This window comes from Pundamilia nyererei, unplaced genomic scaffold (genome assembly GCF_000239375.1).
Source record: "Pundamilia nyererei isolate P.nyererei 1_Seehausen unplaced genomic scaffold, PunNye1.0 scaffold00242, whole genome shotgun sequence".
NCBI classification, from domain to species: domain Eukaryota; kingdom Metazoa; phylum Chordata; class Actinopteri; order Cichliformes; family Cichlidae; genus Pundamilia; species Pundamilia nyererei.
In genome coordinates, this window is record NW_005187643.1 from 91,804 (window position 1) to 109,472 (window position 17,669).

At 41.5% G+C, this 17,669-nt stretch overlaps 1 protein-coding gene across 1 annotated transcript; it reads right to left on the reverse strand.

The window, feature by feature from the left end:
• Positions 1-848: 848 nt before the first annotated feature.
• LOC102215034 (POU domain, class 2, transcription factor 2-like) lies at positions 849-14,217 on the reverse strand. Its single transcript, XM_013914973.1, has 15 exons — positions 14,163-14,217; positions 13,958-13,986; positions 13,359-13,415; positions 12,171-12,296; positions 10,700-10,969; positions 10,452-10,566; positions 10,088-10,179; positions 8,950-9,213; positions 8,729-8,870; positions 8,268-8,416; positions 7,191-7,388; positions 7,059-7,107; positions 6,356-6,494; positions 5,270-5,343; positions 849-1,517 (listed from the first exon to the last, which is right to left on the reverse strand). Exons 1-15 carry the CDS (start codon positions 14,215-14,217, stop codon positions 1,138-1,140), a joined length of 2,139 nt encoding a protein of 712 aa, XP_013770427.1. The 3' UTR covers positions 849-1,137.
• Between the last annotated feature and the right edge of the window lie 3,452 nt (positions 14,218-17,669).

Genomic DNA, 17,669 nt, shown 5'->3' on the forward strand with positions numbered 1-17,669 from the left:
TAACAGCTAAATAACCCTTAAAATTTTGACCAGTATTTTCCTTTAACTTCAGTGGAGTTTCCAACTTTTGCCAGAAGGGTGGCTTTTGCTACGAAGAAGGCTTTAATGAATACCAGAAAGTTATTTTTGTACTACAGCGAATACAGATTGGCTTCTTACTGGAAACTAAAGTAATTATTATCGTAATAAACCCCACCCATCTGCTGCTCCAGGCTCATTGAAACAGTCTGTTAAAATGTAAGGTAGGTTGACCACTGTAAAGCTGTAAAGAGAGAGGTAGGTAGACATCCTGCATGTGGGTTCAACTGTAAAGGGTGAAACTGTTTGAGTTAGATAAAAAAGAGCGATGAATACAAAATAATAGAAAAATAGATGTTTTGTAAATCTTCAGCTGAAGATGGAAAAAAAAAAGGAAAAACAGAAATCCTGAGTGAAATGGGAAATGTTTGGCGTAGAATGAAGTAGTAAACTGATCCTGGACAGATCAGAAAGTCTTTTTGAACTAAAGCTTTTCGCTCCGTTTGTTGTTGTTTTTTTGTCTTTTTTTGGTTTTCAGTTTTTGGTATTCAGAGATTTTGGTTACATCTTTGTGTGTTTCTCTTCTAGCATATTTCCTTTCTTGCTTTTTTTTTCTTTTTTTTTAAAATTTGGTTGCAACCACACGACCTTCCGGGCTTGTTAAACAAGTCTTTTCTTTGCCTCCCTTTTTTTTTTTCCCACACACAGTTTCAGTTTTCATCCCTGCCCTCACTGAGTTTTTTTTTCTCCAGCTGTTAAAAAGCGTGGTGTTCACTTCTCGATGCCAAGCAAAAACACACCTCAGTGCCACCTCTCCAGCTGTAGATCAATATTTGGTTTCGAATTCCCCTCCTTCGTTCTGCAGTTCTCTCTATCCTTTCCATCCTACCTCTCTCTTTGCTTCCTCCCCGCATCCATCTGTGTATATTTTTGGCTTCAAAAGACGTCAGCAGGGAGATACGAAAAGAGAGAGACAGACAAAACCAGAGATGGATTGGACAGAGAGATGGCTTTGGTTCAAAGGCGAGGTTGTAAATTTAGATTTTTAAAGCTCCTTTAATCGTCCTCCTTCTCCTCCTCGTCCTCCTCTAATAGGATACTTTGGCTGTCAGTCGGGGATCAGTCGGCCATGGTCCCTCCCAGTGGTGGCGGCGAGGCTTCACTGAATGAACAGAAAGAGGCGGGACTTGAACAAGGAGACGCAGACTCTTCTGGGCACGAAGTTGGGCTCATGAGGTTGCTGGTGCCAGCGGAAGGAGACTGGGAAAAGCAGGGCCTTGGGCCGCACACGCCACCACTGCTGCTGACCAGTCCCATGACAGTTGTGGATGTTGTTGCCATAGAGCCGGTCACCATGGGGAGGAGAGTGGGTCGGTTGAGGAAGAGAGAAGGGCGGAGGGAAGAGGGGACAGAGGCACCCCCAGGTCCACCGAGAAGCATGTGACCTGCTCCACCTTCAAGGCTGGAAATGGGTAGCTGCCCACCGCTGGCTGCCAGAGCTGCAAAGCATGGAAGAGGGGAAGGAGAAGGTGGATAGAGGAGAAAAGAGGACAGGAGGATGAAGAAAAAGACAGGAGATGAAAAAGAGACAGGATTAGGCTCAAGAAATGAGGGTGAGGGGAAGATTAAAAAATGTTGCAAAAAAAAAAAAAGTGAATGAAAAAGTCAAAATTGACAGAAAAGGAAAACAAAGGTGTTCAGAACAAAGTTGCAAAGCGATCAGAAGAACAAAAGAAGAAGAACATAGAGGACAGGGGAATAAATGCAGATGTGATGGCAGTGAAGACGAAGAAGGGAGAGGAGAGGAAAAAAGTGAGACAGTTTCCAGGGTGAAATAATGATGGACGATGGAAATAAACAAAGAGAGAATTAAAAAGAAGTCAGTGAACAGATCAGAGACGTTAGTTACAGACAAACATTTAAAAATAGGTTGCTGAAAGTGAAGATGATTAAAGAAAGCCTGAATAAATGTGAAAGATTTTCCCACTTAAATCATAACAACAGATAAAAAATATAAGGCTAAAGCAGGAGTGTCAAACATATGGCCCACGGGTCAGAAACAACCCACCAACTGAGCCCAGTGTGGCCCAATGGACTAGTTCCACAAGCATAAAAAGATGGCTCACTGTATTTTGTGTGAATCACTGTAGGTTTTACAGCCCTCCTGCTAACAAAGAAACTACTCACACAACATCACATCAAAGCACGGCAAGTTGGGCATACTTAGTTGCTCTAAGTTCATCTGAAGGACACATGGGTAGTTGGTGATTTGTGGTTTAGTGCCTCAGAGAAGAGTCCACATGGTCCCAAAAAATTAGCAGATGCACATTTATCCTTTGATGATGACATTTAGATTACTCAGACTGAAGTGGACCTTTGTATACCCACTAATGTGGAAAGTATAAAATCCACATAAGATGGTTAAATCATTTAGTCTTTAGTGAGGAAACGTGGAGAGAATAGTGCTTCAAAACATCGGAGGTTGTTTGTAGATCATCAGTGATCGCTCAGAACGTGTTTGACACCCCTGCGCTAAAGCCAAGACTCTTCATGATGACACTCAACCTTAAAATGCACAGAGACAATGATCGACAGCAAAGGATGAAATCTGATTGTGATATTCACACACAGTGGATGTGAGAATGAACCTTTTCTGTCTCACCCTGTCAAACCCGCGTCTGTTACAATCTGCAAAAGCAGTAGTTTGCAGACTTTTAATAGAAAAAAAATGAACAGGCTCAAAAGGTTTATGTTAAATACAGTGCTCTGAAAAATATTTCCCCCCTTTGTGATTTATTATGTCTGAGATCATCAAATAAATGTTGATATTTGACAAACATAAGCCAAGAAAATATAAAAATGCCTTTGAGGTCCAAAATCGCATTCTTTTTGAGCCACTCAGATGGACTTGTTGGCGTGCTTCGGTTCTTAAACCGAGCTTCTTCAAGATTTTCTGGTAAAGAGCAGAATTCCTGCTTTCATCAGTTACAGCAAGTCGCCCTGAAGCAGCAAAGTAGTCCAACACCATCACGCTGCCACCTCCACGTTTGACTATTGGTATGATCTCTTTATGAAATGCAGTTACTTTTACGCTGTAACGGGACTCAAACCTACAAAAAGTTCAACTTTTGTCTCGTCAGTCCACAGAATATTTTCCCAAAAGCATCGTGGATCATCCAAGATGTTTTTTGGTAAACGTGAGACGACGTTCTGTGTTCTTTTGGATCAGCAGTGGTTTGCTCTATTTTTCCCAGTCTCTTCCTTATTATTGAATCATGAACTCTGACCTTATCTAAGCCTACTGAGGCGTGCAGCTCTATAGATGTTGTTCTGGGTCTTTTGTGACCTCCTGAATGAGTCGTTGATGCGCTCTTGAAGTGATGTTGTACTCTCTGGAACATTTAACGACTGTTGTAAGTTTTCTCATATTCATTTTTGAATAACGGCACTCACTGTGGTTCGTTGGAGTCGCACAGCCTTTAGAAATGGTTTTGAAACTCTTTCCAGAGTGATAAACTTTAATGAGTTTGTTTTTCAGATGTTTCTTCACATCGTGGCATGATGTGTTGCTTTTTAAAATCTTTTGGCCTACTTCGCTTTGTCAGACAGGTTCTATTTTAAAGATTTATTGATTCAACCAGGCTGGCAGTGATCAGGTCAGGGTGTGGCCAGTGAAACTTAACTCAGCCTTCCAAAAAAATGCACGTAAATTACCGCAAGTTCACGACTGAATGAAGGGGAGCAATTAATTTCCCCCCCACAGAGTCAGGTAGGTTCGGATAGCTTTGTTTTTACCTTAATAATGTATTTCCCTTAATTTTCCATTTACTCAGGTTATCTTTGTCTAATATTGAAAATCTGTTTGATAATCTGAAACATGTAACATTAACAAGTCAAAAAAGAAGAAGAAAGGAAATCAGTAATAGCGCAGACATTCTGTACTTAAGTAGAAGTACAGATACTAGTGTTGAAAAATAGCCAGGACTGCCTCTCGTGTGTTACGTTTTAGGCTGATATCAGTTTGATGTCTGAAAGCACACATGATTTCATGCAGTGATGTGAAATAATAACTCTCCTCAAATTCCTTAAACCAAAAGCAACGAGCCCGTTTTGAAAATGTAAGTAAAAAGTACAGATATTTGTTTAAAAATGTAGGGAGTAAAAGTAAAAAGTTGCCAAGTACAGATACCTGAAAATCCTACGTAAGTACAAAGTAACAAAGTAGTTGTACTTTGTTACTGTCTGTTAGGAGGGTTAATGCTTTTCCACAGCACTATATTTCATAGTTTTTTATTACTTTTCAATGAGATAAAATCCCAGTACTGTTACAGTAGCCGTCTTTTCTGCGAGGTTAATGCTGCAAGCTTGTCAGGATAACCTGTCAATCTGTCCGAACCCTGCTGTAACACAGTGATACACCTGCCAGCGTTTGAATTCCAGTGTAATAATACACACTTTTATCCATTACATGAGAGTAAACATTTACAGCATGTGTGGCCCCAAAGGGAAGCAAACTGAAATCCTTTCGTGTCAACACTTCATTTCATCCCATCCTTTTTTCTTTCTTTTCTTTTTTTTTTTTTTTAAACTCAGGCTCTTCTCTCTTCTTTCCTTCAGCCTAAAACTCTATCAGAGCCAACAGTGCCAGAGCTGCAGTTTCCATAACAGACTGTATCCTTCTCATCAGCACATGGCCCGGAGGACGCCGACTCTGAATGACGCTGAACGGAGCGCGAGAAAAAGGGGAAGGCCTGAATCGGCGCTATAGGGAGATGGAGCACGTGACGGATTCAAAGCTGAGCTTATTTGTGATGCTTAATTGATTTGACAGCAGATCGTCTCTTTCAAAGAGGAGAATTTTGAGTGAAACTAGTTATTTAGCCAACAGGCTTTGATATTGAGAGGGTGGGGATTGTGCCTGTTCAACTGTTTACTGTAAGCTGACTTGGCCTCCTAAGCTTTGCCATAAGGGGCTCTTGTCACTTTGTGATAATAGTGGGCTATTGTATGAGAATCAAATTGAATCTTTCACCATACTGAGCGATTCAAAAAGTTTGAGAAAGGAGGAGTAGTGCGCGCCGGGCTTGCTCTTGGCTACTGTCATACTGAGGCTTTGCAAGGAAATTCATTTTGGGCAGAATGGATGGAGGATGAAATGGGAACTGGTCTTTAGAAATGGAGACTCATGAAGACTCGCTGGGCCAGAGGGGACAGTCTAACAACACACACTCATGCACTCAGTGACACAAACCTTGCATGGTAGCCAGGGGATTGTTGCCAATGAGGGCCTGGTTCATCCCTGTGCTTACTCCCATCATTGTGTTCCTGAAATGTGGATGGACAGCAAATTCACACACACACATCCAAACACTCATTGATGTACAGAAACATTTTTCAGGTTAAATAACATCAAGAGAGCATTTGTCTGTGTAGGTTCTCAGTCATCCACATCACGGTAGTCGAGGCAGCCTGGAAAGAAAGAGCTCTGATGCATTTGTGGCTATGCTTCTGAGATGCAGGGAGATGCTAGATCCTGCTCCAAACTGTCAAAACTTTGACTTTAATTTCACGTGGGGGACGAGAACTAAATCACAGGGAGCCAAATACAGTCAGCAGGGTGGGTGGAGAGTGAAACATGCACCCATATGGCATTAAAAAATCCTGCACTTTCATGTGATGTAGTTCAGGTCACCAACCACTCTTTTTATGCTCTTTTGGGTCGGGACATCTTCCATTCAAAGCTGCTGTTTAAAATACTTCCAGTTTGTCCAATTTGGACAATTTTGAGGTCACTAGAGAAATTACTGAAGTAGACTGGAACTTCTATAGGAATCTGAAAGCAGCACTAACGGTGAAGGAGGTCCAGAGGTGCACATGGAGAGCTTGGAGGCTTTGGTTTAGTATTTGACTTTTTTGAAACACAGCCACATGGGATTTTGAGCAAAGCTTGCATCATAAATGCTCAAGAAACATCTGCTCACATATGTATGACGTGATGTCAGGTTAGAGATCATGGTCAAGTCAATTTGAAAAGGTCTTTTTTGCAGAGTTCAGAGGTTTTGTTTAAAACTAACCAACAATAAGAAACCTTCAAAAAGTTTTGCATTAATTTTATATTCATGCTAGCTAGCTTTTCTTCCATCTAGGGATCCGACTAATTCCTGCAACAATACCAAAATAATATCATGTATCAAAAATGGTTCTAGCTGAGTAATATTACACTGAAATTTATTTAATAGGATTACAAGGGACCAGAAACTGGAGATAATAATGTGATGGTAAACAGGAGGACAAACCAATTAGTAATTAAATTTCTCAAATTGTTATTGACACTCACCCAGCGTTGAGCCCAGAGGTCCCGAGGCTGGGAGGAGCTGGGCTGGCTGTGCTATGAGGAGGCGGAGTCACAGAAGAAGAAATGGCAACTGAGCTGACCGGAGTCATGGGGCAGGACGCTGAAGGTGACGAACTGGTGCCTGAGAGGGAGAGAAGAAGAGTGATACGGATGTCGCACAGCAGTGCACAGAAGAATTACAGTGTTATTACTAAATAAACACTTTGGTGACACAGTTCTTCATCAACAGCCAGGGTCCTGAACTATTCAAAGGTCTTCTTCTCACCATTCAACTTCACTTTCTGGTTGGCCGGTACTAGCCTCGACTCAACGGGCCAATAAATTTCCAGCTGTGTTTGCTACCTGTCAGGTCATCTGTCATATCTGTGAAGCCTGGACAGCTCACGGACGAATCATGACTCACGGAGGTAAACAACTCAACATAAGACCAGCGCTTCTGTGCTGCTGTCAACAAAACATCCCTGTTTCTGTTTCCAGTCTTAATGATTTTTTTTGTCTCAGTGATGATTCTTCCATGTTTCATCAAATCAGCGAAACACTCAACAATACTGAAATATCAACTGTTAAATAATGTCAGGACCAGACCGACCTTTGGGTTCAAAAACATAATTGAGAAGCAGCGCTCTAACCTTTAATAATTTATTGACGAGCGTCTACGCAGGCACAAACAGTTATTACAGCTCACCTGTTGTGCTGAGGCTGGTGGTGACCTGGGACAGACCCTGACTCGATATCTGCAGATACAGGAAAAGAGAAATTAGGAAGTTCTTCCATCCTACTGCGAAACATCCGTTCCCGCATAGAGGGCGGACTGTACCATGTGCGGGCTGTAGCAGGGGGCTTTGTGCGTCATAACAGGCGAGGTCTGGCTGGGCAGTGGAGGGGTGGTGCTGCTAGAGGGGTTGATGCGTTTCTCTTTCTGCCGGCGGTTGCAGAACCAAACGCGAATCACCTCCTTTTCCATGTTGAGCTGCTCCGCCATCAGCAGGATCTCCTCAGAGGTAGGCTTCTGGTTCTGAGGAGGAAGAGATCAAAGCGATGAGGAAGTACTGAAAACACTGCATGCAGTCAGAAGAAGGCTAATTAATAAAGGGAGGCTATCCAAAATAGGATGCTGGTTTATCACATGTAGAAGAGCTTTTTTTTTTAAAGCCACTGCATTAATATAACAATATGTTTGTATTAACTATTTATGGTGTGCTAATCTAAGGCAGGAGGTGTCAAACATAAGGCCCAGGGACCAGGATTTGCCCAGCAAATCCTTCAATTAGGCCCACCATATGACTTTGGAAAATGTAAAGTAGAACAGAGGTTTTAGACTTTTAATTTATTTTCATAAGTTCATAACTTTTGCAGCTTTTCCTGAGCCTAACTTGAAGAGTTGCACTGATTTCTGTTGAAATAGCAATTTCTTAGGGACTAACTGTGTAGTTAGACTAAACTGGCAGAAAGGGCAGTTTCATTGGTCTGGCCCACATAAGATCAAAATGGGCTGGATGTAGCTCTGATCTACGGTGTGCAGTCGATCTACGGCAGTTCCCAAGAACCTGCTGCAGGTTTGTACAAGAGCTACAGCTCTGATATGACGGCCTTTGTCATTGTACTTTTTGTGTTTCATGTTTCTGCTTTTTATGAAACTGCAAGTGTTTAATTCAGAGAAAATGTTTTTTCTTCTTATTAAATATAGAGGCTCCTTAGCTCTTTAAAAGACTCTTTAAAATCTCTTTTAACATCAAGCTCCAAATTTATAACGTATAACTAAAAAGAGGTCCCCACATATTGGGCTATATTTAAATATTTTCCAACAAAAGTGGAAACCTGCATTATTTTATATTCAGGTGTAAAAATCATACCCATTAGGAATTCAGGCTTTGCTAATAACTTAATCTCCTACCGTGCTGAAGTTGCGCTCTAGGATTATTCGCACATTGGTCTCGATGCTGGTGCGTTTCTTCCTGCGTCGGCCAGGTAGACCCTCGATGCCCAACATGGGGGAGGAGATAGAAGAAGGGCTGGGCAGCATGCTGTCTACCGCCATTGTTTCTGTGACAGAAACAGAGAAAGAAGGCATAAATGAGGGAAGTGTTTTTGGTGACATAAAGAATGATCAGAATGTCAAATTAAATTAAAATCCTTAAAATATGTGAAACACGACATTTTAACACTTTATCACTGATGGAAAACTATAGGTAACTTTTTTAAAGAAGTCTTTATTTAAGGCTATTTCCATCAAAATGAAACATTCTGAGCTTATTTTCAAATTAAAGTTATTTTTAAAATATTTCTGACTCTCACATGTTCCAGCAAACAAAGATGAGTGTGCTGATTGTACACCAGCAACAAAATACTTAGTACCTGCGTCACTCAGCCACTTCTCAAGGAGAGGCTTCAGCTTGCACATGTTCTTAAAGCTCAGGTTGAGAGCTTCAAAGCGGGAGATGGTGGTCTGGCTAAAATCGTTGCCGTACAGTTTTCCCATAGCCACACCAACATCGCCCTGATGGAGACAGAAAATTTGTGTCACTGTGCAAATACATGCAGACTTTATCATGCAAACATGCCTTCCTTCTTCTTACCTGGGTGAATCCCAGCTTTATGCGGCGCTGCTTGAAGGTGCGGGCAAACTGCTCCAGCTCCTCTAGATCGCTGGGTTCTTCTCCCATGTGACCCCCATGACCCCCATGACCTCCAGAACTCAAGCCGGAGGCTAAGGAAGAAGCCATGGCGCTGCTGGATGCAGAGGTAACTCCTACAGATGTCACAACACCAACACCGCTGCTCCCAGTGGCAACTAAAGAGCCTCCACTGCTGCTGCTTCCAGCATCGCTGCTCTTCTCTCTCTGTGATGTCAGCAGAAGTGAGACAAAGAGTATATGCATGATTCATTCAAACATTCTTTATGTGCTGGTAAAAAAAAGCTCACACACTTTTTCCTGAGAAACATGCACATTCATTTTCTACGAATTGAAAAAAAAATTAAATAAGGTCATCGGCTAGAAAACATGCTGAGAAAAATAAAACACGCCCTGGTTGCTATAACGAGACCTTTTACTCTAAAAAGGAGAGAGGAAAAAAAACATTATTTAGAATTTTGAAACAGCGTCTGTGCTTGGCTTAGCACCAAGAGAAGCTACATACTGCCTGTCAAAGCTTTGGCCCTGCAGGCTGCGGGAGTGTTAGCTAATTGACGAGACATCATGCACGATATCTGCTGCTACGCAGCTCATTTACATTCACATCTGTTGTGTCTGACACGGCTTCATCACAACTTAATCAAAAATCTGTAACAGCCTTTGGATGTGTGAGGTTGCATTCATGCATCACGTTATAGAGGATAAGGGGTGACGATACAAGATACCTCATTGGACCAGAAATTGCATCTATTTTGAAAAGAAGATGCTATGCAAATGCATGATTTATTGAGCGTCTTCCTTGACATTTTTCAGCTGGCAGGACAGTTGCATCACAGATGATCTATTAGTTCTTCATGCAAACTTGCGCTGCTTTCGAGCACAATGACATTAAGGTGTGTTTAGCATCCTGCAGGTACTTCTGACGCAGATAAATCCTGATAATGGTGAATGTCAGTCTGACAGAAACTCTGTGGTTCAAAGATTCTCATTTAAATTAAAAGAAAACAAAATGTGCTGTAAGCTCATTTGCATGTTTCGACTCTCTCTCTCTCTCACACGCACACACACAAAGATTTCCTACCTGTGCTTGGAGTCCCAGGCGAGGTGGTGATGTCAGCAGTCCCCCTGGGCTTTGTTGAGGTAGCTGGATCAGATTTGGTGTCGAGAGCAAACCTGTAAAAATAAATCAAACACTTTACAAACCAAATATGCCAACTTTCCAGCCAAAGTTTGGATTAACGAGTTCATGGGTGGATGAACTCATCGAAAGGTGAAAGCAGCACGGCTGATTCACAGAAATCTTTGCTGTTATTAGGAAATATGACACATTTCCTAACCAACTTCACCACTTTAATCCCACTGAGACAGTGAGGGGTAATTTTTTGATTCTCAGATGAATTCCATGTAATATTTGTACAGAAAGGAGGTTTCAGGGTTTTCCTCACCCTGCTGTGACTGCTGTGCAGGTGCTGGCTGTGACAGGAGGAACTGGGCAGGAGACTGGAGAGGGTGACCTGGCATTAAAACCAGCTGCTGGAGCTGCAACAGCTGCTGGATGTCCTGCGACGCAACACAAACGCATTTCAATACAGAGCAGTAATAAAGTCGGGTAAAGATGAGTCGGTTTATTAATTAGACTTATTATTAAGAGAATCAATAAAATCAATAAAACACTCTTTTAAGCTGACGGTACCTGTGCTGTGAGCTGGATTGGCTGCGACAGGGCCAGCTGTGGCGGTGGAGGCGGAGCTTGGACTGTTTGCTCCTGTTTGGTTTGCTGCTGCTGCTGTTGTTGGGATTGCGATTGGTTTTGTTGCTGCTGCTGGTTGGCTTGCTGCTGCGCGGCGGCGTGGGCAGCGTGAGCGGCATGGGCGGCGTTCGACTGCTGAACGGCTGCCGCCAAGAGCTGAGCCTGAGCCTGTTGGAGGAGCAGCTGCTGCTGGGCCGGGAGAAGCGCAGCAAGCTGGGAGAGAGCAACAGTTGGAGGAGGGAGAGGAACGAGGACAGTGATGGGAAATGAGAAGAAGATGTAAGCGTGCACAGTGAGAGGGAAATGGAATTGGAGAAATAAAAAAATAATGCAGGACGGCAAAAGTTGGAGAGAGAACAAAGAGTATCAGCTACCATTCCAGGAACACAGGTGTAGGTGAATCTGTTAGCGGACAGTAAAAGCATGCCAGAGCAAGACAAGCAAAGAAAGGGAACCCACTTAGCGTCAAAGTACATTTAGCTGAAATGCAAAAACACAAAAACACTACAGGTAGTGCAAGGGCTTCTGGTTTGTCAGGAAGGCCTTATTGAAGTTACCTAATGCTGAATCGTTGATTGCACTCTTTGTTTTTCAGCAGTGCATCACGTTTGGAGTAATGCAAGCAGAGAGCAGCTCACAAATGTGTGTTTTTATGGAAACACTAGAGAGGGCAGAGCCAGGCGAGGAGTGTGGAAAACAATCCTGACAAGTTTTATTATTGAAGAGACTACAGGTGAGTGTATGGCATCTAAAGCAGCCCATTTTCTCAAACATAGACATAGTGGCGTGTCAAATGGGTTCCAGTATGTGTAGTTCCATGTGATCAGGTCAATTTAGTAAACTCTGAATTGGTAAAACCTAGATGACCTATTTTTCTTGAGATAATTCCCTTATTTATGTATCATTTTTATATTCTATTTAAACTTTCTTATCTATCAAATACCAGTACTGAGGCTGATTCGTGTTACAGTTACTACATTTACCTGCATGTTTTACCCATTTATTTGCTACTTTCTCATCTAAAAGCAGTGGTTTGAAAAAATATAAAAGTTAGATTTGTCTGCTTTTGTTGTTCAATAGTTTTTGCGACTCGGCAGATGTTTTCTTTTCTGATCAAATTCCAACTTCTGATTTTAAACATTTGAATTTAGCTAAGATAATCTTTCATGCACTACTTGGGAAATCCAGAAGCACACAAACTGTGTAGTGTGGATCAGAGGTAATGATAAATTTACATTTAGATGATGGCTTTGAGACTAAAACCTGCAAGTACACAGGTTACAGATTACAACAACACCAGCTGGAAGTGCTGCATGTTTATGAACGATGAACTGTTCCCATCTATGTGTTGGCCAGCAGCAGTTTTCCTAATTTTGATTAATGTAATTTCTTCTTTGTGTGTGTGTTTTCTCACCCCTGCTAGCTGACTTCCAGCAAGCATCAACTGTGTGTGGTGGTGTTGAGCCTGTTGCTGTTGCTGAGAGGGCGGTGCCGGAAGTGCAGTGCTGTGTGTTATCTCAGCGCCATCTTCAATCTTTCCCTAAAAGAGAAAACACAGGCTCAAGTTATTTCACAACCTCACACGGCAGCACACTCACCATGCTTATCTATTAAGAAAAATCTGATTTTTTGTGATGATTTCCAGGTGAGAAATCAGAAATTATAAAATTCCGATGGTTCACATAATTCCTTTTTCAGATTGTACGGAATCTGCGCGCATCTCCGCATTAGCAAGGCTGGTGAATCAGCTCATTCCTACGAAGTGGATTTGAAATGACATGCGTACCTCAGAAGACAACTCCTTCTTGCTGTCAAACATTTTGCAAGTGTGTACCTCTGGTATCACACGGCCACAGAAAATATTTGACTAAAAGGTTTTTAAAAAGTGACCAAAGCTTAAGTGTTTTGGGACGCACTCTGACTTGGATTATGTCTCTCAGATTGCAAAGATCTGAGGAACATAAACCAGATTATGGTAAAAAAGAAAGGACAGAGATCTTCTCTTAGTTCTTCTTGTGTCTGTGAACTCCAGCCTCCCCGTCTGCCTTTCTTACCCCTGAATCACAGACTGAATCTTTTGTCGGTCATCTGTCCAAAAATCCGGGTCAGTTTTCCTCGTATTTATGTTGTCAGAAAAATTCCAAAACCTGCTGACCTCTAGCTACCATTACGTGCTCGTGTCTCGTCACTGTCCATCCATCAAGGAGTTTTTGTCTATCTCTCACTGCCACCTTGTTCATATTCGTTTCCCCTACTGGCTTGTCTCTGCAGGATTTTTCTTTGTTGGAGTGGTAGGTGTGGAAACGGCAGCGTGATTTGCATATTAGATTTTTTTTGTGGGCGTGTGTCATTGTGGTGTAAATGCACGTGTAAACATATGTGTTTATACAAAATTACATAATCCCAGAGATGCACAAAGCTCCTCCTGTTAAGACTGTGTAACTTTCAATACACAGAAACAAGCACTGAAAATAAACTTTACAGCATTTATAACTATTTATTTGTTATAAGGAAATATTTTCAGTATAGAAGAGTTTTAAATGGTGACTTAATGACCACACACGCACACACGCACACACACAGCATGCCTGATCAGGCTCACCTTGTTGCCAACTGGTGTAGGAGAGAGGCTGAAGGGGCTTGTTTTCATTGTCTGAGCCTGCAGCAAAACAATGAAAATATGCATCGCACATCAAAGAACCGAAGTGTGATGACACATTCAGAAGAAATGACAACCTGTAATCTCTGTCAACAGATTTCCAGCGAACCACTTTCATGGGTGAGGCAGATTAAACCATTTATTACAAGTTAATAAGACTGACAGAAAAGAAAACGCTGAGACTGGTCAGAATTTTAAGAGAAGTTATAATTTTGGCATCCAGGGACACCCCCCACCCAGGGTTAAGTAACCCATTGTGAAGAAGGGGTCTTCATAACAGTTTGACATATATCATAAAACTGTACTCCATCTATAAAAAGTGGATTTATGCTAATAAAAAATGTTTCTTTGGGTTTGATCGTAACACAGTTTGCCTCTCATGGTGCAGCAATATGGAGACAAAAAGATGGAATGAGGCCTAAACCAGTTACATCTGCGTCAGGATTGTTGTAGTCCACGTCCCCAAAAAGTTGAGCACAGTGCAAGTGCATCATCAGCGAGTACGTGCTCAGTATCTTTAATGAGAAAAGTAAAATACCCACCTGCTCATCGGGGCTGTTTCTGTCAGAGTCTGAAACAAAGAGCGAGATTTAAATGACCGATTAGCAAGAATGTGTGCTTGTGTGTTTGTGTGTTGCATGTTTACTGGAAAATTTTAGCCTGCTGCTTTCCTGTTCAAGCCTGTTTAAAGAGATTAGATAGCTGAACCGTCCACGCCGTGACTGAACACGAGTATGTGTGCTGTACCTGAACTGTCCCCTGGATAGTCAGCTCCAGGCTTTTCCTCCCCTGCTTTGGACATCCTGATATCTGCAGGAAACACACACAGATATCCATCAGACAGGTGCATGAAAAACACTTCAACTGGTATGTTGCCTCCACACCTGACGATCAATGTGGGGATAACACGGTCCCAGCATGCAGGGGAATGGGAGACATGACACATGCACACATCTGGAAGTTTCTAATATAGCTGAGCTCATGTAGACTGGAATTTGGCTAATATGTTTCCATCTGACATTGCCTGTATTTTCTTATGCTGTTTTTAATTTAGCTTATTAATTTTTTTGCTTTGCTTTAAATGAGAATAGTTTTAATGCCACTATTTTATCTTCTTTTTAGGGTTAGGGTTTTCACAACGTAAATTATTACTGCTTGCTCGCTATGCTTTTCTGTGTCAGACCCGTGGAGCACTATATTGCATCATTAATTTGATATTACATTTAATTACGAAACACATTTCCAAGGAAGGAACTCACGAGTTCAGGCCAATAACCCACAGCTCACAGCCTAAAACGTGTTGTAACATCTATTTTTATATCCTGGAATTTCAACCTTTTAGTCACATTTAGTGTGAAAAGAAATAATAAAGTAAAACCTGCACTTTTACAGTTTTTTATTACATTATGAAAACTTTAAGCACACAAAACTTGTATTACACATCCATCCGATCTCAAAAGTCTTCTTCCAGCTGGCCAATTTACAGCAAAAGGATACGAACACTCGGTGCTTCCTGCACAGGAGGTCAGCCGCCTCCTCTGTGTTGGAGTGGCTGAACTTTTGTGCTTTTTGCTATTATGCAGGTCAGAGTAACTGTGAAAGTTCAACTAAATGAAATGCTGCCATGAAGCTTTTGAATTTGAAAGAATAGCGTGCAAACCAGGGTGACTCAGCACCAACAAATATGCGTGAGAATAAGTTGTTGTATGCTTGAAGAAAAAAAGCGTTTAATCACAGAAATAATGAGACTTTCATTTCATCTTGTTTTGTATCCTGGACACAGGCAAGACAAAATCTCTGCTAAGCAAAACAACTTTATGCCCCACCAGCATAAAGTTGTTTATGCTCTAATTTAGCTCTTTAAATGTAAACTTTATTGACCCGGGAGGTGGAAGCGGGACGTTTCATGGCAGGTATCATCCTAACTACCTCTGCTGTTCCTTCAGTTTGTGGCCACTTCTGGGACTGCAGTAGTAATTGGTCCAGGAAGAACAACGCCACCCGAAGTGCTTACCTGAGCACCAGACATTACTCAGCATCACTCGGTGCCTTCTTGAAAAAAAACACGCTTTCACCCCCTGCACTTAACTTCTGTCTTTCACTTTTTTAATTAATATTCCCTCTTGTGCTCAGGACTTTCATAATAACCGTCTCATCTATGGCATCGGTTTAACTGGAAAGGATGCATGCTGATAATGGCAGTAAGAAGGAGCTCCAACTCTGAGGTTAAAGTGAATCAATGCACTAAATCTGCTTTGTCTTCAGCACAAAGTTCATGCAACTGACAGGAAGCACAACAGGGAAAATAATCAAAGTACACCACATAAAAACACAGCTGACATCCGCAACCATATTGTTTCCCCTCTGTGTAATAGACATATCCTAAATACACAACTTCCCTCCTGTCCCTACAGGTTCAGTCTTCAGAAGTAACCCCCCTCCCTCCCCCCAGGGATGATCACATGAGCTCCAGATAAATATGTGGATCTTTATGAGGTTGTAATATCTAAATGTAATATCAGGAGACCATGTTCAGTAAAAAAAAAAAGGCCAAAAAGGCCAAATATTGATTTAACGGTCAAAATCTAAGTAATGTAAACTGGTCCTAAGCCACAAAACACAGCGCAAGCCTCCCTGTCAAGGGTACAACAGCAGCACCTTTGAGGGTATCGGCCCAGTGACGAGCACTTTTTACCCTAAAGGTCCACATTATTCTCTGAGAGTGTGGGAGAGGACATGATTGAACACTTTAAAAAACAAAGGAAGGCCTTTTGGGAATTATACTGAAGGGTCACGAACAATTTCAAGTGTGCTAAAAGATGGTGGAGGGCAAGGGAAAAAAAGGAGGAAGCAGAGGTTATGCTGAGAAAATGCTGAAAAAGAGAAGATTAAATATAAGGATGAGTGAAAGAGAAAAAGAAAAACTCTAATAACAGATATCTGTTTAACAGTTCTTGGGTTGTATTTATTTCTTAAGATCTTTGTGAAATTGTAGATTAGAATCAAATTCAACCTGAACGTCACTTTTTGCCTAAATTACATTTTAGAAATGATGCAACAACAAGTCTTCAAAATTTTTATGTTATTATGATCATCCCACCATTATTAAGAAAACAAGTAAACACCCCTTTGGAAGTGTTTAGTCAGGAGAGATCCTGCAGTTGCATAAAGGGCCCAGTTGGGGGCAGCACTCTCTAAGACATCCTCTGCGGGAGCCGGTAGATGTGTGTGTTAGTGTAACAAGCACAGCACACACACTAATGAGGCGTATAAAAAGTGACTCTTGTATTCATTTGTAAATAATAACTGAGAGGTAGAAAGACGTGTTTTAAAGGGGCAAAGACCTGCTGTCAGTGAGCAGCCGGACCATTCAGGAAACTAAAAGTGCACTTGAATTTATTTATCCCCAAACACGAAGAAATATTTCATCTTCAATTAACTGAATCAGATGGTTTTTAGTTAGAAATGTCACCTCCAGTAACAAATTCAGAAAAATGTCTTCTTTGTAAGGTTGGCACTTTAAAAATGGTGTTAAAAAAATCCTTTTCATTTATCCGTTTGATTAAATAAGCTCAGCTCAACACTGTTCATCAAACTTACTGTTTTCATATATTTCATATCTGAGAAATTATTTTTGATGCAACATTTAACCTTGGACAGTTTAAAAAGTGTAACATTACTAATACCACCGCTTTCTCTAATCACACCCATATGTAATGTTGTTACTATCACCACGACGACAAAGACAGCCGAACCTTCAGAAAATCTCTGTGTCAAAATACAATTCACTAAAACGCCGCCCCCATTTAATTCAAACACGGAGTTAAATTAATACACTCCACTTCAAACACGCACGTTACCACTCCGGGCTCCTTCATCCTCTCAGGATATGAAGAAAGGGATCCCATAAAATCATTTTATCAGCCCCCTCCTCATAACGCCTCAACTGGCCCTAACCCCTTTGGTCATGGAGACTTTTAACCCCCCCATCCCCCAACCAACCATCCATCCTTATTCGTCCTCATGTATGCCAACAAATCAAACAGCCTGAACCCCAAATGTCACAGATGTCCAGTGCACATCAGAGAGCATGTTTTAAACCAAACTGCATTATACAAACGAACACGTCTCTACATCTGCAATCTGCACATGTATACCCCACCCCCACCCAGCTCTGGTTTTGAGTGTTTTTCCTGTAACAATGGCAATATTAGCGGATTTAGGAATAAAATTTCATTCCAAGTTATAGTGACC

Excerpts from the sequence above, each read along its gene's own strand:
- LOC102215034 (XM_013914973.1), bottom strand. The coding sequence starts at position 14,217 with ATGTCCAAAGCAGGGGAGGAAAAGCCTGGAGCTGACTATCCAGGGGAC. Across the intron at positions 12,297-13,358 it reads CTACACCAGTTGGCAACAAG|GGAAAGATTGAAGATGGCGC; the intron begins GTGAGCCTGATC and ends TTTCTCTTTTAG. Across the intron at positions 10,567-10,699 it reads CAATCCAGCTCACAGCACAG|GACATCCAGCAGCTGTTGCA; the intron begins GTACCGTCAGCT and ends GTTGCGTCGCAG.